Source organism: Leptodactylus fuscus, chromosome 2 (assembly GCF_031893055.1).
Source record: "Leptodactylus fuscus isolate aLepFus1 chromosome 2, aLepFus1.hap2, whole genome shotgun sequence".
NCBI classification, from domain to species: Eukaryota; Metazoa; Chordata; class Amphibia; order Anura; family Leptodactylidae; genus Leptodactylus; species Leptodactylus fuscus.
Window position 1 is genome coordinate 64310040 of NC_134266.1, and position 24573 is coordinate 64334612.

A 24573-nucleotide genomic window follows, 5' to 3' on the forward strand; every position below is an offset into this window, starting at 1 on the left:
GTAGGCGCCTTGTTGCGGTGGTGGCGGTCACTGTGTAGCGCCGCACCCAGTAGAGTAGGGACACACTATAAAGAGGTCGCCGTGAAGTGGCTAGTGGGCTTGTACACCTTGATCAATATGTATACTAAGAACCTCATGTTCAATATTGTAGAATTTGCTGAGAAGCCCTAGATCAATGTATAAGATTGGGATGTGCGGGTCATGTCTTGTTCTCTTTTTGGATACACGAGATACTTAATGTTCAAATGGATAAACTTTATTTGGTCTTTGCAAATATTTGCTCATTTTGAATTTGATGTCTGCAACATGTTCCAAAAAAAAGCGGGGACAAGGGCAACAAAAGACTGGACCAGGGGCATGTTTACCGCTGTGTTGCATCACCTTTCCTTGTAACAACACTCAATAAGTGTTTAGGAACTGAGGACACACATTTTTGAAGCTTTGTAGGTGGAATTCTTTATTGATGTAGGTCTGTACTGCAGGCCGGTCAGTCTAGTGCCTGCACTCTTTTACTAGGAAGCCATGCTGTTGTAACACGTACAGAATGTGGCTTGGCATTGTCTTGCTGAAATAAGAAGGAACGTGCCTGAAAAAGATATTGCTTGGATGGCAGCATATGTAGCTTCAAAACCTGTATGTACATTACAGCATTAATGGTGTCTTCACAGATGTGCAAGTAACCAATGCCATGAGCACTAACACCCCCATATCAGAGATGCTGGCTTTTGAACTTTGCACTGATAACAATCCAGACGGTCCTTTTCCTCTTTGGCCTGGAGGAAATGAAGTCCATGAATTCCAAAAACAATTTGACTGATCAGAGCTCAGGACACTTTTCCACTTTGAGTCAGTCCATCTCCGATGAGCTCTGGCCCAGAGAAACCGGCATTGTTTCTGGGTGTTGTTGATATATGGTTTTTGCTTTGAATGGTAGAGTTTTAACTTGCACTTGTAGATGAAGAGACAAACTGTTCACTGACAATGGTTTTGTGAAGTGTTTCTGAGCCCATATGGTTAATCCATTACAGAATTACAGTCGGTTTTTCATGCAGTCGCCTGAGGGATCCATGGTCATGGGCATCCAATGTGGGTTTTTGGCCTTGCAGCTTACTTGCAGATATTTGTTAAGATTCTCTGAATCTTTTGATGATATTATGGACTGTAGATAATGAAATCCCTAAATTCCTTGCCATTGTATGTTGAGAAACATTCTTAAACTGTTGGACTATTTGCTCACGCAGTTGTTCACAAAGTGGTGAACCTTGCCACATCCTTGCTTGTGAACGATTGAGCCTTTTGGGGATTCTCCCTTTATACCCAATCATGACACTCACCTGTTTCCAATTAACCTGTTCACCTCTGGAAGCTCAAGACAGGTGTTTTTTGTACATTCCTCAACTTTCCCAGTCTTTTTGGAACGTGATGCAGGCAACAAATTCAAAATAAGTTAATATTTAAAAAAAAAATAATAAAGTTTATCCGTTTGAACATTAAATAGCTTGTCTTTGTAGTGTATTCAATTGAATATAGCTTGAAAAGGGATTTGCAGATTATTGTATTCTGTTTTCATTTATGTTCTACATAAAGTCCTAACGTCATTGGAATTGGGGTTTTATATGGGTACACATAGAGATGGCTCTCACTGGCTCTCCCCCTCGTATTCCCTCCCCTTCCCTATCTCACACCCTGTCTCCCTAGCTACTCTGCCCATTAATAGCCCTTCCTAACTAACTCTGCATATCTGACTAGTTAAGAAATGACTACTACATCCAAGGTCCGTATGAGTCGCTTCAAACAGAAAGCGGGACACGTCCTGCTGTGTCATTTTGTTTACTGGCTGAACTGCTCATAGGGAGGGGTAGTGAGCTTGTAAACAAAATATCACAGCTGTGGACAATGACATTAAAGGGATTGTCACATCTCAAGGGTCCTCTCTATACTGGTAGCTTATGTAAATCGAAGCCTTTTTCTAAATATATTGCATTAGAAATTCTGCTTTGTTCTCCTGCTATGCTATAACCACGGACCTAAGAGATGGTACAATTGACGTCACTTACAACCTTTCTCAGGCTTGCCCTAACCAAAAACAGCAAACTCCCTCCCTCAACCAGAACAAAAAAGTGAGGATGTGTGCTTTCTGTCTGAAATCATATATGGTAATCTCATGAAATTCAATACAAAGCAGTGTGAGTATTAATACCCTCTCCCCTGAGGTTACTGGCCTAACGCCACGCCAACAGGGGTAATAGGGAGAGACCAACACACTAAATAATTCACTGGGATTCCGCCTAAGTCCAGCACCATCCACACTAAATAACTACAATTGCATATACAAGCCCATTTTTTAAAAAAAAAAAAAAAAGATAATAAAAGTGAAGTTTTAGTAAAGCACGCTATTAGTGCATCCCAATTGGAGTTTTTCTCCAGTCTGTGAATTTCTTGTAACGCATTGGGTGCTATATGATCAGCGTAATTCTCAGTGAATTTAAACAGGGTGTATATTAGGAAGTGTTTTATATTGATGAATCCTGCTATTTGCACATATTTGTAAAAAACTAGATAACCTTGTTAAATTGTAGAATGCAGACAATGCTCCCTCCATCTGGTGTCCGTCTGCATTCACTCTCATATTAAAAATCATGACTGATGCATGCAGGATGTTAAATTTGATGGAAGAAAGTGTCCATCATCTTGTATACATCATGGTCAATGGAAAGGGACGCAGGTAGAAGGGGCTCCATGTATGTCTGGCTCTCTATCACTCTAAGGGTAAGTTCACACATAGTTTTTTTGGATTGGAACCAAAAACCGGGTCATCGCGACTGAAAGCCGGTGCAACCAGCTGCGCGCTCTGCTCCAGATTAGGTCCAATGAATGGGCCTGGTCCGGAGGAGGGAGTTTTTTCAGGCCGAATTGCAAGGCAACTCGGCCTGAAGAATCAGCATCTCACTTCTTTTTTCCGGGATCCGGAAGAAACGGTTCCCGGAAAAAGCTCCTGAACGGCTCCCATTGATTTCTTTTTAGTCAGGGTTTTGAGATGATTACGGCCTCAAAACCCTGACCATAAAACTCCATGTGAACTGACCCTTAAAGTCCATTACTCTCATCCTAGCACTCCAACCTCTTTCCTAAAGAAATCTCTGTTCTGCTGGCAAAAAAGAAAAGATAAACAGAAAAAACTGGAAATAACAGAGCGCTAATGGCAGCAAGATCCGTATTAAACGTACAAATACAACAATGCGGATGGTGAAGATAAATTCTGTTTATTGCTCTGGTTTTTCTATATATCCTTTCCATTTTGCATCACCACCCACTGTGTGGGACGTTGTCCGGGTAAGAGCTGCAATTGGCCTGTTGGGCTCCTGACTGGAGTCTATTATTTCCACCAGACGGGCGCCGGTCACCATTTTTATATTTCTCTCTGCTGGCAAAAACACATACAGCGATAGAATCCAGCACTTGTAGATTCATAAAAAGGTGACAGAATCCCTTGCACAAGCCAATGAAGAATTTTTCCAATGAATATTGTTTATTGTCACTATCTCATGGGTGATGTAGCATATGAAGCACATGAAGGATGCTGCATTCTCTGCTATTATTCTAGTTTCACCTGTTCAGTGTCTAAATGAATTAAATGGTTATTCCAATCTTGCAGTAACGGCATATCAGTAGGGACTTCTGGGATCACTGCCAAATCCAAAAAAAAGGAGATGCATTGTCATGACCCATTCACTATTTTTGCCTGCACTGTGCTGCTAGCTGGTACTCACTGATCAGAGAAGTGCAGCTCCCTTCACAGCAGATGGCGGACAGCACAGCTACAAGTGCAAAACGCTGAAGGGTGTGCGGCACTAAATTAGAAATACATTTATTGTAGTATATGTGAATCCATAGTATCTGATGCAGACAGCACGTTACTCATTCAAGATACAAGATCCTTAAACATAGTTATGGGAAGCCTGAAAGATGCAAGAATGCTGCTTGCATCACATTCCATGGATTTTAGTATGCAATGTGGTTTAGATTTCATCTTGTCTGCTGCCAGAAATGACTGGAATATTCTCTATGGCCTCGTTCACATCTGCGTTTGGTAATCCGGTCATTCGCATGGGGACCCCCGTTCGGACTGCCGAACGCACTGGCAAGTGGTGTGCAGTGAAAGCACACAGACCCCATAGACTATAATGGGATCTGTGTGCTCTCCACGTGCTGCCCGCACGAATGATGCAGACATGAAAGACAAAGTACTTTTCTGTCTGCATGTTCTGTGCGGACACTGCACAGAGAGCACACGGACCCAATTATAGTCTAAGGGGTCCGTGTGCTTTCACTGCACACCACTTGCAAATGCGTTTTGTATTCCGTTTGGGGGGGTCCTCAAACGCAGATGTGAATGAGGCATAAGACTTCACACCACCGTGGTCTTCCATTGTTCTGTTCCACTAGGGCCTCCCTTGCTATGTCAAGAGTAGGCATGTAAAATGATGCTGCCACCTTGTATATGGGAAGACTAGTTGCAGCCATGTGTGTGTTTACATGTAGATTTACATTTCTACTGCGACCGCATGTCACTTCTAAGTGGCAAACATTTGTTAAAGTTGGTGAGAAATTTGGGAGTCCATGGGTCCCCAGGAGCCTTTGGTGTCTACCCAAAAAGTCCATATTATAATCTACCACTGTGATCCACCATAACAGCTGCTGCACATCCATGGAAGAAATCCAAGTGTCACCCTCAGATTTATAATGGAGATCCTCTTGTAAATGCACAAAGGATTTGCCACTGACGCTTGTGAACAAACCCTAAAGTAGTTTTATTGCAATCTGGTTTTCCAGACAAGTGTGTAATTCTTCTTAATCCTGGGGAAATATTAGCGCTCAGATACTGGATTAGCAGATATTTGTAAGTGGAGGGCTCCAAATCAATGAACAATTGTTCAGACGCCTTAAATAACCTATACATAGACGTGTTAGAGAAATGTATGGGCCTTCTTATTCACTTCTGCGCGCTATCATTTATCTCAATGGTTCACAGGAAAAAGAATTTACAATTTATCTCTGAAGCTTAACATTTTCCATGTATAAGGTATTGAAAAATGTGAAACTGATTATTAGTTGTAACAATATATTTCAAAACTGTAAAATACGTCTGCCATCTAGTGGTGAAAACTGGAAAGAGCAATTAAAGATTCTTGGAGCTTTTAAAATGATGCTCAATGAACATCTTAGTACCTAATCCATACGATTATAATATACAGCTGTGTAATGTATCATGAGTTTGTTCATTTTGGTCATTCTCTGACGGCCGCTGCCGTGTTCGTGACAATGCCCAGCTCTGCGTGTTCTCTGTCTGTTGCCTTCTGTATTCACTCTGGGAAGCCTTATTTAGGTCACTAGAAGCCATAATCCAATCAAAGTAGTGAAAATGAAGATGGAATGCGACAAGGAGAGACATTCTCACAAAAACAACAGAGTGGGACCAGAGGATCTGTATTAAACAACCAAGGTTAACCACGTATTGACCATGTATTTTGTTGGTGACTTTTTTTTTATAAAGGGCCTGGTATAATAAATAACAGCACATTCTGCAGCACGCTATAGAGCGGGAACTGAACACACTGATATAGTTTATTAACTTGTCATTTATTCATTTAGTCATTGGTGACTCTTAGCACCTGGTAAGGATTTTAAAGGGTTTTCCTTTACTGACATTTATGCCCAATCTACAGAATAGACGATAAATATCTGATCTCTAGGGATCAGACTCCAATGATCTCCTAATGGCTAAATCTAATGCTGACTTCTCTCTTCTTATTCTTCTGGACCTCTCTGCAGCTTTGACCACTGTTGACCATCAACTCCTCCTCACTATGCTCCGCTCAGTCGGTAGACCTCAACTATGACATCAACTCAGCTTTTTTCCCCCACTATATATACAGTCCTATGAAAAAGTTTGGGCACCCCTATTAATCTTAATCATTTTTAGTTCTAAATATTTTGGTATTTGCAACAGCCATTTCAGTTTGATATATCTAATAACTGATGGACACAGTAATATTTCAGGATTGAAATGAGGTTTATTGTACTAACAGAAAATGCGCAATATGCATTAAACCAAAATTTGACCGGTGCAAAAGTATGGGCACCTCAACAGAAAAGTGACATTAATATTTAGTAGATCCTCCTTTTGCAAAGATAACAGCCTCTAGTCGCTTCCTGTAGCTTTTAATCAGTTCCTGGATCCTGGATAAAGGTATTTTGGACAAACAATTCAAGTTCAGTTAAGTTAGATGGTCGCCGAGCATGGACAGCCCGCTTCAAATCATCCCACAGATGTTCAATGATATTCAGGTCTGGGGACTGGGATGGCCATTCCAGAACATTGTAATTGTTCCTCTGCATGAATGCCTGAGGATTTGGAGCGGTGTTTTGGATCATTGTCTTGCTGAAATATCCATCCCCGGCGTAACTTCAACTTCGTCACTGGTAAGAGGGTTGCAGTAGGAGATGCGGTTTAGTGTGAGCGTAGGGTCCCAACCCTGTTTGTCATCAATAATGGAACGTCACACAGTAGGATGTGCCAAAAAATTCTCAGTGTTTTATTCAATACTCAAGTAGAGTTAAAGTGGTGAAACGTTTTTCGGTACAGTGAAGTACCTTCATCAGACTCTTTGTATAGCTGTAGCACAATGTATACCGTATAATAAAATGCGATAGTGTAGCCACTGGATTCTCCGCACGTATGCCTCGCAGGGTCCGCTGGAGTCAATCAAATTGGTGGTCAGTGGTGAAGACGCGGCACCAGGGGAAAAGCTGTAGCGCTGTTGTCACGCGCCCTTTTCAACAGCGCTACAGCTTTTCCCCTGGTGCCGCGTCTTCACCACTGACCACCAATTTGATTGACTCCAGCGGACCCTGCGAGGCATACGTGCGGAGAATCCAGTGGCTACACTATCGCATTTTATTATACGGTATACATTGTGCTACAGCTATACAAAGAGTCTGATGAAGGTACTTCACTGTACCGAAAAACGTTTCACCACTTTAACTCTACTTGAGTATTCAACTTCGTCACTGATTCTTGAACATTATTCTCAAGAATCTGCTGATACTGAGTGGAATCCATGCGACTCTCAACTTTAACAAGATTCCCGATGCCGGCATTCGCCACACATCCCCAAAGCATGATGGAACCTCCACCAAATTTTACAGTAGGTAGCATGTGTTTTTCTTGGAATGCTGTTTCTTTTTGGACGCCATGCATAACGCCTTTTTTATAACCAAACAACTCAATTTTTGTTTCCAAAATGAAGCTGCCTTGTCCAAATGTGCTTTTTCATACCTCAGGCAACTCTATTTGTGGCGTACGTGCAGAAACGGCTTCTTTCTCATCACTCTCCCATACAGCTTCTATTTGTGCAAAGTGCGCTGTATAGTTGACCGATGCACAGTGACACCATCTGCAGCAAGATGATGCTGCAGCTCTTTGGAGGTGGTCTGTGGATTGTCCTTGACTGTTCTCACCATTCTTCTTCTCTGCCTTTCTGATATTTTTCTTGGCCTGCCACTTCTGGGCTTAACAAGAACTGTCCCTGTGGTCTTCCATTTCCTTACTATGTTCCTCACAGTGGAAACTGACAGGTTAAATCTCTGAGACAACGTTTTGTATCCTTCCCCTGAACAACTATGTTGAACAATCTTTGTTTTCAGATCATTTGAGAGCGGGCTGTCCATGTTCGGCGACCATCAAACTTAACTGAACTTGAATTGTTTTGTAGAAAGAAATGGTCCAAAATACCTTTATCCAGGATCCAGGAACTGATTAAAAGCTACAGGAAGCGACTAGAGGCTGTTATCTTTGCAAAAGGAGGATGTACTAAATATTAATGTCACTTTTCTGTTGAGGTGCTCATATTTTTGCACCGGTCAAATTTTGGTTTAATGCATATTGCGCATTTTCTGTTAGTACAATAAACCTCATTTCAATCCTGAAATATTACTGTGTCCATCAGTTATTAGATATATCAAACTGAAATGGCTGCTGCAAACACCAAAATATTTAGAACTAAAAATTATTAAGATTAATAGGGGTGCCCAAACTTTTTCATAGGACTGTATATCCCCTATTTTTAATGTATTATTGCCTCCTGGTGAAGCATGAGATGTGATGAAACACGCTTCGAGCAGTCGTATTGGAAAACCTCCTGTCTGGATCATTCCATCGGTATACTCCCTTATCTTAGATCATCATGGCTACAGGTATGACGGTTACTTATTATTATTGGCTTTTGTAATATTCTATCAGGGCAGCAGTGTGTCTACATTTTCCTTTGTGGCTTATTTTATCACATTACTGTATATTGTAGAACTATGACTGCACAGTGGCAGAGATCCCAGAGTTTAAACATCAGAGATTCTGAGCGGTGCAAATCGCAGCATGTCAATTATATCTACGGAAACGGCAGCGGCTTTCCTGTAGATATAATGGGAAGAGAAAAGTCAATTTAAAGTCAATAAAAGCCCATTAAAGTCAATAGGAGGATTAATTTCAACGTGGATGCTGATGCAAATTCCGCGTCAGAATCAACGCACAGAAATTCCGTGTGAATGCCCCCTAAGGCAGCCCAGGGCAGGTCCACTCAGCTTTGTTTTCTGAGCGGCCTGTCTTGGGCTGGTTTAGGGAAAAAGAAATTGTATAAAAAAAAAAAATTGTATAAATGCCCCTCTGATATTGCCGCCTGAGGCAGAAACCTTTCTCCGCCTTATTAGTGATGTGCCTCTGAGGTGCGGGTTAAGTTAGTTAGGAACGGCTAGTAGTGGGTGGGCTAACTAGGGAAACAGGGAGGGAGTGAGAGAGGGAGGCGGTGTGAGTCATCTTAGAATGAGGTGGAAGGCATCATGGTATTTCTAGGAAAACAAAACAGGAAGCTGCCCATATATACAAATGCATATAATCTCAAGAGAACCCCGGAAATCACTCAAAACACTGCTAAAGGTATTTGGGTGTTCTTATTAACCCATTAGGGTCCATTCACACGGAAGAAAATGGTGAGGAATTTGGTGTGGAATTTCAGTGCTGAAAAAAAAAGCGTCCCATTGACTTCAATGCTAGCGGAATATAACGCTAGCAGAACCCATTGAAGTCAGTGGGAGACTTTTTTTTCAGAGCTGAAATTCCACACCATTTTCCTCCATGTGAATGGACCCTTAGGGCCCCTTCACAAGGAATTTACGCTTCGTGTTCTCTGTATATGCGCCACTCATGTTGTTCATTTTCCACATGTAAAAATACACATGTAAAATGTAGTTAGCCATTGAGTTCAATGGCTTTTTCGTATAACGTGCGCAAAAAGACGCGCGTTATACAAAAAAGCCATTGAACTCAATGGCTAACTACATTTTACACGTGTATTTTACACGTGTAAAATGTACAGAATACACAGAGTGTAAACTTAAGTGTAAAGTTAATAGCACTAATTGGCCTTTTTTTGAAAAATGATTTTTTTTTTTGCCCGGAAAACCCTTTTAAGTATCTTATTTGTAGGTAAGGAGGGTGTCTGTTGTCAGGAGGATTTATGCTGTCTCCTCCCACATACCACTATGTCAGGGTCAATAGGTCAGTGTCAATAACCAATAAACTGTTCACCACAGCTGGCTCAGTGGCCAAGCAGAGTTATTGAAATAGGAGCTGATCTGCAGTGCTTTGGGCTGCCCACTGGACAGAGATCAGAGCAGTCTGCTCCAGAGGCTGCTGAGAACAACTGCTCGTATACTGATGACCTATCTTAGGATAGTTTATTGGTATCTTTAGCCCATAATACCCCTTTTAAGTGTGATCGTTCAGGGACCATTATCAGCATTGTTTTATAAGAAATATTGGTTAGCTCTGTGCTTTAATGTAAAATGTCAGGAGATACACTGTATCAGACACATTCATTCTGATAAAGTTAATACGATCGAGCCATCCAATCTTTCCATCTACACAAGTTATTTGCTACATCTCTTATCTGCCTATGGTATCTCAGGTAGAGACTCGTCCCTGTCGCCCAATTTGTTTCTAACTCCTATCAGACGAAGATGTGCAATGTAAAATGAGAAAAAATGTACAAGTTGTGACATCCATTTATAACAGGGTTCCCCAGTCACAGCTTCCAATTTGCAACATGAATAAAAAAAAAAGTACTAGAAACTCTGCTTGCTGAATAGTCTTGTCTAGTCTGTATCTAATGAAGTATTCTTCAAAGTGTGGGGCCCATGCCCTCCACCCAGGAACCTGAGGATCTCCTTAGGTTTAAAGGGATTTGCATAGCTAAATAATTATTAAAATTATTAAATATATCAGATTGGACGGGATCTGACACTTGGTATCCCAATTACTAGCTGTTCCCAACAGCTGATACAGCATCCTGTTGCGGCTTGTGGCACGTAATGTTCACACATGGAATGCAAATTCCGCCATGTGAATATACCGTTAAAGGGATTCTACCACTAAAACAACAGTTTTTCTATTTACCACATCGGAATAGCCTTAAGAAACGCTTTTTGTCTTCTACCTTGCTCAGTCGCCTCCGGCCTGCCGTTCCGTAGAAATACCGTTTTTTACCAGTATGCAAATGAGTTCTCTCGCAGCAATGGGGGCGTCCCCACTGCTGCCAGAGAACTCTCTCCAGCGACGCCTCCATCTTTAACAGCAACCGCGTCTTCTTCCGGCTGGGGTCACAGTCCGCTCTTGAGTGCATGCGCAGTACGCTCCTGTAGTTCCTGTCGTTCTCCGAAGAACTACAGGAGCATACTGTGCATGCACGCAAGAGCGGACTGTGACCCCAGCCGGAAGAAGACACCTTTGCTGTTGAAGATGGAGGCGTCGCTGGAGAGAGTTCTCTGGCAGCAGTGGGGACGCCCCCATTGCCGTTCAAGCGTTGGGGCCCACCACCATTGCTGCGAGAGAACTCATTTGCATACCGGTAAAAACTGGTATTTCCACGGGACGGTGGGACGGAGGCGACTGAGCAAGGTAGGAGACGAATAGCCTTTCTTAAGGCTATTCAGATGTGGTAAATAGAAAAAATGTTGTTTTAGTGGTAGAATCCCTTTAATGGGTTGTCCAGGACAAACGGAAAATTAACCCCTAAACTACACTCCTTCCCCCACCTAACTTCTATGCTTAAACGGGTTTTATTAAAGATTTTTCAATAAAATACAAAACGAACAAAAAGAAATAAGTCGAGCAACAATGAAGGAGCATATAAGTCAGCAGGCTGGGAAGCCAAAAAGACCCCCCTCCTCATAAACCAAATACAGCCCAACAGGAAAAAGAAAAGGGAATAAGAAGAGGACACGAAACCATCAAACAAACACAAGACAAGGACGAAGAAACCACAAAGAAGACGCAAGAAACAAGGAAAAAAGAGAGACGAAAACAACAGACGGCCATGATACACTCATGCGAAGGCAGTAGAGAAGGCAGACGATTCCTGGAACATAACCCAGGGACGCCATCGAAGTTCAAACCTGGAATAAGCGGGAGAGTCTTCCGCCACCAAAGTCTCCATCCGCTGAATAAGAAGGAACTCCTGGAGGAACTCAAGCAGGGAGGGAGGGGTAGAGCTGTGCCAGTGTCTTGGAATAACAGCCCTGGCGGCCGTGAGAAAGTGCCCCAGGAGGTCCTTCTTAATCTCCGACAGCTTGCCAGGGATGACTGACAGGAGTGCCAGCTGAGGAGAAACAGTCACCGAGCGCCCACTGACCCTGGAATACAAAGAAAACACCGCGTCCCAGAAGGGGCGCAGAACGTCACAATCCCACCAAATGTGCAACATGGTGCCCCTAGCGGAGCCACAACGCCAGCATAAGTCCGAAACAGCAGGAAAAATCCTATGAAGAAGCACTGGACACCTATACCACCGGGACAGAATCTTATAATTCCTCTCCTGAGCGCTACACGGGAGGGCCATCTTGTGAGAAAGCAGAAAGGACCCCACCTAACTTCTAATTTACTTTAATTTAAATTATAATTAACCATATCCCTTTCTGATATCCGGTGATGTTCCATTTCACCACTTCTGAAACGGAACGTCACCATTGCTCTTCCCACTCCCCTATCCCCATTAATAATTACCAAGCCTTTCTGTGTCCAGAGGAACGACTACTCCCCCTCTTCCTGTCTTCTAGCAGTGGGTAGAATAGGTTAGCTAGGGAGATAGGGGAGGAGCTAGCAATGGGCAGGATCACTAGTTTTAGTGACACACGGAGGTTGGGAGGGTCTAGGCTTAGAGAGGCAGGCAAAGTAGGAGGGACTAGGCTAGTGATACAGGGAGGGTTCTGTAACGGGGTGAGAGGAGGTCGGCTGAGTGAGACGGAACCAGTGTAGCAGGAAGCTTCACAGCAGGAAGCTACACCCTGTAAACAAAGGCAGAGGATGCTAGTAACTGCCAGAGACACTCAAAAATCACTCCTAACACTACTAAAGGTATATAGGTGTACTTATTAACCCATCACTAGCACTAACAGACCTTTCTAAAAAAAATAAAAAATAAAAAAGATCTTCTGCCTGGAAATCTCCTTTAAGACAAAGGCTCCACGGGACGATACACAGCGCAGGAAAAAATGCGGCAAGAACAGATCATGGTTCTTCCCGCAGCGCTTTGAACAGGAATTTCACAGAGTTTTCCTCCACAAGCTTTCTGTTACCATTATATCTACAGGAAAGCTGCAGGCGTTTCCATAGATATAATTGACATGCTGCGATTTCCAAAACTGCACCCACTTTGGAAATCGCAGCGTGTCTGCGATGCAGTTTGAAACGCTAAGTGGGCATGAGATTCACATGAATCCCATCCACTTTGCAGATACTGTAAAACGCTATAGGAAAATCGCGGCATTTTTGAGCCCATGGGGCCCCGGCCATTTCTACAGACTTTAAGAAATTCTGTAAAAAAAACTTCAAGACATACAGAATACTTTTCCCTGCCTTTTGGAGTGTGGAGTGGAGGGAGGATACAAAGATTCAAATTAAAAGATTTTTTGTGCAAAACGCTAGAAAGAAGAAACTATGTTTCAAAAACCTTAACCCTGGGCTACAAACATACTATAAATTTAAAGAAGCTGGTACAGAAGTGGACAATGGAATTGAGACCACCAAAAAGAAAATAGCTGATGAGACTGAAAGCAGAGGCAAGTAAATTATTTTCAACAGCAAAAATGAACTCCTGGAAAATAATGAAAAGTGCTCTAAATTTTTCTTTAAAAAAAAAAACTGCAAAACAAGGAATTGATTACAGAGCTTGATGGTGAAGTTTGCTTTGAAGGTATGCTTAATAAAACACACACACTTTCCATCAAGAGTTGTTCACTGAAAAACCTGGAGATAAGAACTTTACTAATGACAGCTTAATTGCTTTGAAAAATGCCTTAACATCTAATGACTATGATCTTCTTATTAATGACTTAACACTTGTTGAATTGCAGTCAAGAGCTTAAGGGCCCCTTCACACGGAGTATACGCTCGCTGATTCGAAACGTGTAACACGTTCCGAATCAGCGGCATTAAAACAGATCCCATTGCTTTCTATGGGAGCCGGCATACGTGCGCTCCCCATAGAAATGAATGGGCTGCTTTTTCTCTATAGCTTTCAATGTGATACGCGCTAAATTCAGCTCACTGTCGGCTCTCTAGCAGTGTATTACACCGCATGTGCCCCAGGAAGTGAAAGGTCCTATTTAAAGATTGCAACTGCTATGCAGCAGAGTGACCACCATAGATACTGTACTGGGTCTCAACCATTGACCAGCCTCAATAGTAATGTAGTGAACCTCCCATAGATATAAATAAAGCAGAAAAAAAAAAACATATATATATATATATATATATATATATAACCCCCTTTCCCTAGAATACGTGAAAAACAAACAATTACTGCGACACACGTATATCTTGTGTCCAAAAACATCTGCGATCTATAAACTTATAACAATATTTTTTCCTGTACAGTAAATGATGTAGCTGGGGGAAAAAAATCTAAAGTGACGAACTGCCCCTTTTTTGCTGTTTTGCCACTGATAAAATTGAAATAAGAAGCGATCAAATGTGTAATTGTTATTTATAGAAAAAGTGAAGACATACCCAGAAAATAAGCCCTAGTTCTTTTTCCAGGGAAAAAAAAAAAGCATAAGACCCTGTCTTATTTTCAGAGAAACACGGTGGCTTTCTGGTCTATACTATTTTGATCGATCTTCTTCACTTCTATGGCAGTTACAGAAAGGGCTCGTTCACACGAGGCAAGAGTGGGCAAATTTTAACGCCGAACCCCCCTCAGAATCTGCCCCCTCACAATAGAGGTCTATGTAGACCGCTAACGTTCTTTTTTACTTGAGCGGTGTGTTCCCGCTCACGGAAAAATGAAGCGAGCTGTCCTTTCTTCAGGTGGATTCCGTGGCTGACTCAGCCGCAGCATCCGCCTTGCACCCTCCAGACTACGCCCGTTCATTTGGGCCTACTCCGGAGAGGGAAGCCGCGACTGTCACATTTTGGTCCTATTCTGATGCGGCTTCCCACCCAAAAATCAGGGCCAAAATACGCAGTCACTGGCCCGGTGTGAACCCGCCCAAATGGTGTAGTAGCGTCTCGCTGTTTTCATACATCTCAGCAATTGATGAAAGTGTTCACTGCTGGCTAAATAGCAGAGCATGAGGATGGGGCGGGAGGCTTCATTTTACAGGTAGGAGTGGGAGCCACATCTATTAAACACGTATGGCTTATTTTATGGACGACATAACGTTTTTCATGGACAGCCCCATATTATGTTATACAGGAACACTCTGAGATTGGTAGCTTCTGTTCAGTGAATTAGGATGGCTGCTAAACAGGCATGACGCCTGTATAACAAGAGAGACACTCTGTATACACAGCTCACACACAAAGCACCCCGGGCTACGACTACAAGAGCATGAGCTGTACTGCGCATGCCCCAGGCACTTCCGCCCAATGTGGGATCGTCTTCCGCCCTTTGGGTATATACGTCAGCTATCCACGCGACTACTTCCGGCGCTTTTTCTCATCGTATAGTTGGCGTAGGAGGCAATCATGGCGGCTGGTTCAATGGAAACAGGTACGTGAGAGTATAAAGCAGCGGATGTGATGAGTAGTAAGGACGTGTCCGGTAAGCACATGTAGCACAGCAGTATGAGGGGAGGCAGCTGGTCCTCATTGCATTGTTATGTATATAGTACTACAGTTACAGGCAGGGCTGGATACTTCTTACCTGACTAGTTATGTGTAACAGTCCTGTCTGTGTTGGAGCTATTTTTGCTAGTTATGTAAATGTCTGTCATTTCCCCCTTATTTTTGTATTAGTAACTGATAGGGAGTGGTTTGGGACTAGGACTGTGAATTTTTTGCCTCAACATGAGATTGCAGATGTATGAGTTATGGGGATGTGCAGGCCCTGAAGATAATGGAAACTCATGGGGTATACATTCGAGGTCCAACACCCTCACCTGGATCAGCCACCAAAAACCCCATATAAAGTATATAACCGTAAGCAGCTCTGATCCTTTACAAGGGGCTGCGGTTCCAGACACCACTACTACAGGGGATGGAGCTCAGTACACTGTATATAACTTCTAATAGCAATGGAACTGCAGCCCCTGTTCCCTTGCACATGTATAGGAGCAGAGCTGCCAGTGGCTGTATATATAGCATACAGTTCATACTGACCGAAACAGCTGATCAAGACCTAAACCCAGACCTATATGATACCAATGTTCTATCCTGGATAGATCACCAGTGCCTATTATCTTAAGATAAGAGATAAGATAATCCTTTAATAGTCCCACAGTGGGGAAATTTCAGCTCCTGGAGAAGCCCTTTAAGTTCAGTTTATGCAGAATTTCTCATTTTACCACACAACTATAATGAAGAAATTGTTGATTGTAGCTTTTAGCGCAAGAATAAAAGCCTGTGTGAAATAGATCAGAGACTAAGGAAAATAATCATTTATTAATCATAATTGAGGAAAAAATGTAATTTTTGATTTGTCATAATCGCCCAACCCTTGACCAAAACAGAAAATATCAGAATGCTCTATACTGGTCAAGTGACTACTGAAATGTGGTTTTGTTTTTTTCTTGTTTCCCCCCCCCCCCCCCCCCCCCCCAGATGAACAAGCCAGAATCCGATTCCAGTTAGAGTTGGAATTCGTTCAGTGTTTGGCAAATCCCAATTACCTTAATTGTAAGTATCTTAAAAAGGTTTGGCAGAAAAAGAAAACCTGGACCATCTAGTCTGCCTTTATATTATTATTATTGTATTTTAGGATAGATGAGTTTATTCCTGGCATACTTCTATTCACTTCCTGTAGATTTCCCAAGTACATCTGCTGGGAGATTATTCCAAGCTTCCACTACATTTCCAGTAAATATTTCCTGACCTTGCTTCTGGAGAGGCTTAAAGGGGTATTCCCATGTACATAATCATTTATAAATTTATTTATAGATAATTAAATAAAATAAATTAAGTTAAACATTTTTGCAAATATAAGTAATTAAACATTTTGCCGTTTTAAAGATTTTCTCTAAATATCTTGTGGTCACAGTCTTGTTGTCTTGATCGGTTGCCAGTGGATACGACCATGAATGCAGAAACTTTCTAAGGTCAGAAAATCAGCCATGATTTCGTTATTGTGGCCGGGATATCTTCTGATACATGTAGTGTTACTGCCTGATAAACCCGGCTACAATAGGGACATCATGGCTGGGTTCCTGACAAGACCCAGACCATTGAAAGTTCTCCATTAGTAGTCGTAACCACTGGAAACTGATAAAGATAACAGACTGTCACCACTAAGAAAGTTAGAGAAAATCTTTAAAACTTTGCAGAATTTTTAATTACTTATATTTGCAAAAAAAAAATTAACTTTTAATTATCTATAAATATGATTATGTACATGAGAATACCCCTTTAACCACTTCCGGACTGCCCATAGACTATTTACGTCCGGGAAGTGGTTGCCTTATTCTGACAGGACGTGCCGGTACGTCCAGTCAGAACACAGCAGCTGCACGGAGATCGTGCAGTTGCTGACACTGGGAGCCGGCTGTAACTTCAACCGGAGCTCCCAGAGAGATGGCAGAGAAAGTTTATTCCCGTCCCTGCCTTCTCGGTCGCTGTGTATACAGCGCTGTATATACAGCTATGCGCCACGCCGTGATGGGGCCGCCCTCTGACCCAGCAGTCACATGATCCTACAGGACCCAGATCAGCTCTGTAAGTGTAAAGAACAGTGTGCAGGAAGCTGGATTCCTCCTGCAACTGAGGCTAAATGTAGAAAACTCAGTTATAGGGGAAATCAGCCTCCCTAACAAAAAAAGTGATCAGATGTCCCCAAAGGTCTCTTATGACCTTATGGGGACACAATCTGAAAAAAAAAGTCAATAAAATAATACGCTAATAAAACGCCATTACAGAAGACGGAAAGCTCAGAACGGACTCCGGGCGCTAGTGTGAACCTAGCGTAAGATGGGATTAACCCTTTACTTCTTATTTGTAATGACTGCTGATACCATTCAATAGATAAGCGCCTTCTAGGGTTGATCCAATGTTTTGTTTTTGTTTGTTTTCTCTAGTCCTGGCACAAAGAGGATATTTCAAAGAGAAACCATTTGTGAATTACCTAAAATATCTACTGTACTGGAAGGATCCAGAATACGCTAAATATTTAAAGTAAGTCTGAGATGTACCTGATATGTATCTAACAGAATTTTCTGTGGTATCTGATAATCCAAAAGTTTTTTATATATTTATATTATATTTTTCTATTTTATTATACAGTACAGACCAAAAGTTTGGCCACACCTTCTCATTCAAAGAGTTTTCTGTATTTTCAGGACTATGAAAATTGTAGATTCACACTGAAGGCATCAAAACTACAGTCCTATGAAAAAGTTTGGGCACCCCTATTAATCTTAATCATTTCTAGTTCTAAATATTTTGGTGTTTGCAGCAGCCATTTCAGTTTGATATATCTAATAACTGATGGACACAGTAATATTTCAGGACTGAAATGAAGTTTATTGTACTAACAGAAAATGTGCAATATGCATTAAATAAAAATTTGACCGGTGCAAAAGTATGGGCACCTCAACAGAAAAGTGGCATTAATATTTAGTAGCTCCTCCTTTTGCCTCTAGTCGCTTCCTGTAGCTTTTAATCAGATCCTGGATGAAGGTATTTTGGACCATTCCTTTTTACAAAACAATTCAAGTTCAGTTAAGTTTGATGGTCGCCAAGCATGGACAGCCAGCTCTCAAATGATCTGAAAACAAAGATTGTTCAACATAGTTGTTCAGGGGAAGGATACAAAAACGTTGTCTCAGAGATTTAACCGGTCAGTTTCCACTGTGAGGAACATAGTAAGGAGATGGAAGAGCACAGGGACAGTTCTTGTTAAGCCCAGAAGTGGCAGGCAAAGAAAAATATCAGAAAGGCAGAGAAGAAGAATGGTCAAGAACAATCCACAGACCACCTCCAAAGAGCTGCAGCATCATCTTGCTGCAGATGGTGTCACTGTGCATCGGTCAACAATACAGCGCACTTTGCACAGAAGCTGTATGGGAGAGTGATGAGAAAGAAGCTGTTTCTGCAAGCATGCCACAAACAGTCACCTGAGGTATTCAAAAGCACATTTGGACAAGCCAGCTTCATTTTGGAAGGTCCTGTGAACTGATGAAACAAAGATTGAGTTGTTTGGTCATACAAAAAGGCGTTATGCATGGCGTCCAAAAAAAAACAGCATTCCAATAAAAACACTTGCGACCCACTGTAAAATTTGGTGGAGGTTCCATCATGCTTTGGGGCTGTGTGGCCAATGCCTGCATCGGGAATCTTGTTAAAGTTGAGGGTCGCATGGATTCCACTCAGTATCAGCAGATTCTTGAGAATAATGTTCAAGAATCAGTGACGAAGTTGAAGTTACGCCGGGGATGGATATTTCAGCAAGACAATGATCCAAAACACCGCTCCAAATCGACTCAGGCATTCATGCAGAGGAACAATTACAATGTTCTGGAATGGCCATCCCAGTCCTCAGACCTGAATATCATTGAACATCTGTGGGATGATTTGAAGCGGGCTGTCCATGCTCGGCGACCTTTAAACTGAACTGAACTTGAATTGTTTTGTAAAGAGGAATGGTCCAAAATACCTTCATCCAGGAACTGATTAAAAGCTACAGGAAGCGACTAGAGGCAAAAGGAAGAGCTACTAAATATTAATGTCACTTTTCTGTTGAGGTGCCCATACTTTTGCACCGGCCAAATTTTGGTATTTTGCACATTTTCTGTTAGTACAATAAACCTCATTTCAATCCTGAAATATTACTGTGTCCATCAGTTATTAGATATATCAAACTGAAATGGCTGCTGCAAACACCAAAATATTTAGAACTAGAAATGATTAAAGAGGACCTTTCACCATTTTGCCCACAGGCAGTTCTATATACTGCCGGAAAGCTGACAGTGTGCTGAGTTCAGCGCACTGTCGGCTTTCCCGATCTGGGCCCAGTGTGAAGAGTTTACGGTCCGGTACCGTAGCTCTTATATGGTCAGAAGGACGTTTCTGACAGTTAGCCAGAGACGTCCTTCTTCACAGCACAGCCAATCGCGCTGTGCTGTGAGAGCCGGGAGGAACTCCCCCCTCCCTCCCTGATAATGCTCGTCTATGGACGAGTACTGCGAGCAGAGGGAGGGGGCGTTCCTCCCGGCTCTCACAGCACAGCGCAATTGGCTGTGCTGTGAAGAAGGACGTCTCTGGCTAACTGTCAGAAACGCCCTTCTGACCATAGAGCACTACGGTACCGGGACCGCAAGCTCTTCACACCGGGCCCAGATCGGGAAAGCCGACGGTGCGCTGAACTCAGCGCACTGTCAGCTTTCCGGCAGTATATAGAACTGCCTGTGGGCAAAATGGTGAAAGGTCCTCTTTAAGATTAATAGGGGTGCCCAAACTTTTTCATAGGACTGTATGAATTAACACATGTGGAATTATATACTTAACAAAAAGTGTGAAACAACTGAAAATACATCTTATATTCTAGGTTCTTCATAGTAGCCACCTTTTACTTTGATTACTGCTTTGCACACTCTTGGCATTCTCTTGATGAGCTTCAAGAGGTAGTCACCGGAAATGTTTTTCACTTCACAGGTGTGCCTTATCAGGTGTGCCTTATGTGCATTATTTTATTACATAGGTTCAGTTCTGTCAGGAGCTCTGGTCATGTTTGATGCAAATAGTAGCGCAGTATGCAGCACTTATATTTCAGGCAAAATTATGGATACCAGAGTGGAATCCAATAAACTCCATCATAAGACAGTGGCATCCAACAGACTCTGGTGTTTGCCATAGGATGGGCCCAGCACTCTGTTTCAGGAAACTTAGAGGTCCTTTCACCACCTGGGACACATGGTTTTATACACTGCTAGAAAGCCCACAGCGTGCTGAATTCAGTGCACTATTGGCTTTCACGTTCTGTGCCCTCGGTGAAGAGCTATCGGTGCTGGTACTGTAGCTCTTCTCTGTCAGAAGGGCATTTCTTCCAGTCACTCAGGGACGCCCTTCCTCACAGTAGCATCTATTGCGCTGTACTGTGAGAGCAGTGAGGAACGCCCCCTCCCCCTGTAGTACTCGTAGTTCAGCTCACTGTTGGCTTTCTAGCGGTATATAAAACCGCATGTGCTCCAGGTGGTGAAAGGTCCTCTTTAACAGAAATGTGATTTGAGCCCAGAGATATGAATACACTGCAGCAGTGTAAAATTTTCTGTTTTGGGGAAGTGGAAATGGTGACACAATATGGTAATTGTGGTGTAAGGGTGCCCATGTGTCTTCATTTATTTATATAAATTCTGCCACTAACAGGTGTACTTTTATTGTTGCCTCCAGATACCCCCAGTGCTTGCACATGCTGGAGTTACTACAGTATGAACACTTTCGGAAGGAGCTGGTGAATGCTCAGTGCGCTAAGTTCATTGATGAGCAGCAAATCTTACATTGGCAGCATTACTCTCGCAAGAGGATGAGGCTACAGCAAGCCCTGGCAGAGCAGCAGCCACAGAACAACGCCATTGGGAAGTGAAAGACATTAACCCCCCCCCACACACACACAACATGTGTGACTGCTGTCCACTTCATTATGATGTACTGTCCTATATATCATGTACCTCTGCTTAGCAGCCACCAGATACGATGCATAGACTGCCCCTTACTGTAATGGCAAAAAAAATGAACTTGTATATGTTTTGCAAATTTGTTAAGATCTCAAGTCTTGACCACAAAGACTGGATGATGATTTTTCAAAGAAGATGACTCAGAATAGTCTACAGTATAGAAAATGAAGTTAATAAAGAACACCTGGGCCCTGGTTGTGGGGAGAGGAGATGGGGGGTTCTGTATTGTATATAATAAGAATATGTTTGCGTTTTCTTTACCTTTATAGATTAAGGGGTTATTCCTACCCGGTGGAAGGGAAGGGTTAGCTTGGCTTTTGTATGACTTCGGAGACCCTGACGATCCTGAGAATTAAAGTGCCACGGTGCTGGTGTAGCATTACATACCTTTCAATATTTGTTCTTGCACAGCAGTGCCCCAGTCACCCCCCTTCCGTCCCCACCCAAAGGAGGCAAACTGCAGCACAACGTTCTTGAAGCATTGCTTTGTCTTTCTCTCCGAGTCCCAGAGAGACCCCCGCACTGACATGTCCACATTCTAAAGCATGGGAAGAAACTTGTTGTCGAAGTTTCCTCTAACAACTTACCCGAGCTCCTATAACAGGGGAATGTTGTAGATGATATTTCTTGGGCATACACTTGAGTGGATTGCCACAACCTTGTACTGAAATGTTTTCCTTCTCTACAATACTGTAATGTGTGTATTTTTTATCATGTGTTTCGACGATTATGTCAATAATAAAAAAAAAAAAAATCTTGACATTAGCTTATTAAAAGCTTAAAGGGGTTTTCCACAAGTAACGTTTTGAGGATATATCCTCTACTCCTCACATGAGCTCTACTTCCACTTCACAGACTAGTATTATCACATGCAAGTGAACAGGCTAAGCCCCAATCCAAGCACAGTAACTACAAAATGTACATGCTGTGCTTATTGGTGTTCTGTGAAGAGCCCATAGCACACCCCTGAATTTTGCAGTGTCTTCCAATAGCTGATCAGAGGGTTCCTGGGTGTCAGGCCTCCACCTTCAGGATACGGTCCTCAGCATTATATTCCTAGAAAACTCCAAAATATCTATTGCATATGAAGTGAAAGCCAGTTTTCAGACTTATCAGTGCTATAACCTGCTTTGTTTGCAGTGATGCACTAAGTTTCAACTAAACTTTTGGACAACTTTTGATTTTCTGGCAGTATTTGTGTCTTTAATTGAATTTTGTCATGTACTTTAACAAATTTTGGATCCTCTCTGTAAAGAAAGGCTATTTGTCTCCTGCCTGTAGATGTGATCTCCGCGCCGCCATTCGGTAGAAATACCAATTTTTACCGGTATGCAAATGAGTTCTCTCACAGCACTGGGATGCTGCCAGAGACCTTTCCAGCGCCGCCTTCATCTTCCTGTGTCTTCTCCTGGCGCAGGCTTTGAAACTTGTAGGCTTCGGGCAGAGCCATCTGCACATGCCCATAGGCCACAAGAAAATGACCGCTTACACAGTAAGTAAAGACTTTTAAAGGTAGTAGACGAATAGTAGTAGCCTTTCTTAAGGCTATTCCAACGTGGTAGGGAGAAAAAGTGTTTAAATGATAGGATCCCTTTAAAAAAATTTCACTCTACCTCTTGATTCTGTATTGAGAGCGTTTTGTGGTCTCCGCGGCGAGACCATATTTATTTTTTTATTTTTTTTAAACCAGACACAAAGTTGGACATGCAGGCAAAAGGCGGTCACTTTACAAACCCAGTCAAGTGAATGGGTTGGAAAACTGATCACCGGGTTTCCATCTCTTGTCCAGTTTCTCTTGGCAGAAGACGGAAACCCGAAAGTGGAGACCGGGCACTGGTGTGAACCCGCCCTTAGAATGGTAGAAAATAACAAAAGTAGTAATATCTTAACAATCCCTCTGCTTCCCAGGTGCCCCGTCAGTTTATATGTAATAGTTGCCACAGTGGTGACCTGAGTTCTGAGAACAGATTCCCAGTATCGCTTTTGGCTGCCGCAGTCACATGTTCATGTTAGAATTTTATATGTAAAAGGCCAGATACAGATGATGGGAAGGGCGTCGTAATAGAAGACGCAGGACTTGGCAAGTTATTACATCTATTGTTTTTTTAAAAAATTTAGGTTTTCTTTTTTTAAATGGGTCACTATATAACCCTTGTAATGGATGAAATGTGTCAAAATAAGTCTGACTGCTGATGGGACAGTGTCCAGTTACAGAATGGTGGTTTCAATATGACATAGAAATACTGGTACAGGGGTTATCATGTGAAGGGTACATATAGACCAGGCTTGCCGATCCAACCTTGAGAAGTGTAGGGACACCCTTTAGCTTTAGGTTTTTCTTAAATTCATTGTTTGGGTCTTTTTAGCAGCAAAAAAAAGATATGCAATGCAATATATGATCAGATGGTAAAGATGAACCTGGTTACCTACAGTTACCTTTAAGGGGTGTTTACACTACCGCCGATGTCCGCCCAGGGGTTTCCCTCCTAAACATCGGGGAAACTGGGCTGGGGATGGCTTGCCGGTGGTCAGCTTTAAAGCCCATTCATTTGAATGGGTTTTTAAAGCTAGCTGCCGGTGTCTGTATGTGGCCTCTCTACCTGGAAACCGTTCATGGCTGATCCACCTAAGGGAAACAATGGCCACTTATTTAGGCTTTGGGGCTCAAGCTTCTCCTGAATATCAGTTTATGAAATAAAAGCAAATTCATATAATTGTATATATCATGGTCAACGTGCCACATTAGAGGGAGCTGTAAACATAGCCCTTATATCTGTCACAGGACTCTTCCAAAGTCCTACGTCTAGGCATTGATAAATATGGTGCAGAGCTCCTATGATGTCATGAAATGAAATTACTAGTGAATCATTGCTTTTTTTTCTTTCGTTGGAGTGGAGCTTCCACATCCCAGCTCTTGGATCACTAGAACATAGGGCCTGCAGGCCACATTAAGACATAACGTACTTTAGGCTCCCATCAACCTCACTTTCTTCACCCCAGAGTGAATCCAAAAAGTCCAAAGGGGCGTTGCATTCTGACTGAGCTTACAGCACCTTCAGTCTAGTGATTACCACTCTTTAAACCTGTTAAAAAAAATAAAAAATCTGAATAACTACCTCTACTACTGGGTAAAATATCTCCAACGGTGAGAGAGAATCATTTACTCCTGTAAGGTGTGGAGAAAAGCCCCACTCCAAAGTGTGTGCAGGGCTCTCATTGTTTGGGGGAATACTCTATACATATTACTTTGTCCTATCTGAATTATGCTGGTCTTGCTGTTCTCTTTGTTAGAGGAGGTTGCACTTAAAGGGGTTGTCTAGTTATTACAGGTTTCTTCATAAAGACCAGGGCAGTTGAAAA

At 42.4% G+C, this 24573-nt stretch overlaps 1 protein-coding gene across 1 annotated transcript; it reads left to right on the plus strand.

The window, feature by feature from the left end:
* The first annotated feature begins 15048 nt into the window (after positions 1–15048).
* Positions 15049–21952, plus strand: MED31 (mediator complex subunit 31). The gene is made up of 4 exons (XM_075262646.1): positions 15049–15104; positions 16154–16228; positions 17620–17716; positions 20930–21952. Exons 1-4 carry the CDS (start codon positions 15080–15082, stop codon positions 21120–21122), a joined length of 390 nt encoding a protein of 129 aa, XP_075118747.1. The 5' UTR covers positions 15049–15079; the 3' UTR covers positions 21123–21952.
* The last annotated feature ends 2621 nt before the right edge of the window (positions 21953–24573 follow it).

Excerpts from the sequence above, each read along its gene's own strand:
- MED31 (XM_075262646.1), top strand. The coding sequence starts at position 15,080 with ATGGCGGCTGGTTCAATGGAAACAG. Across the intron at positions 15,105-16,153 it reads GGCTGGTTCAATGGAAACAG|ATGAACAAGCCAGAATCCGA; the intron begins GTACGTGAGAGT and ends CCCCCCCCCCAG. Across the intron at positions 17,717-20,929 it reads GAATACGCTAAATATTTAAA|ATACCCCCAGTGCTTGCACA; the intron begins GTAAGTCTGAGA and ends TGTTGCCTCCAG.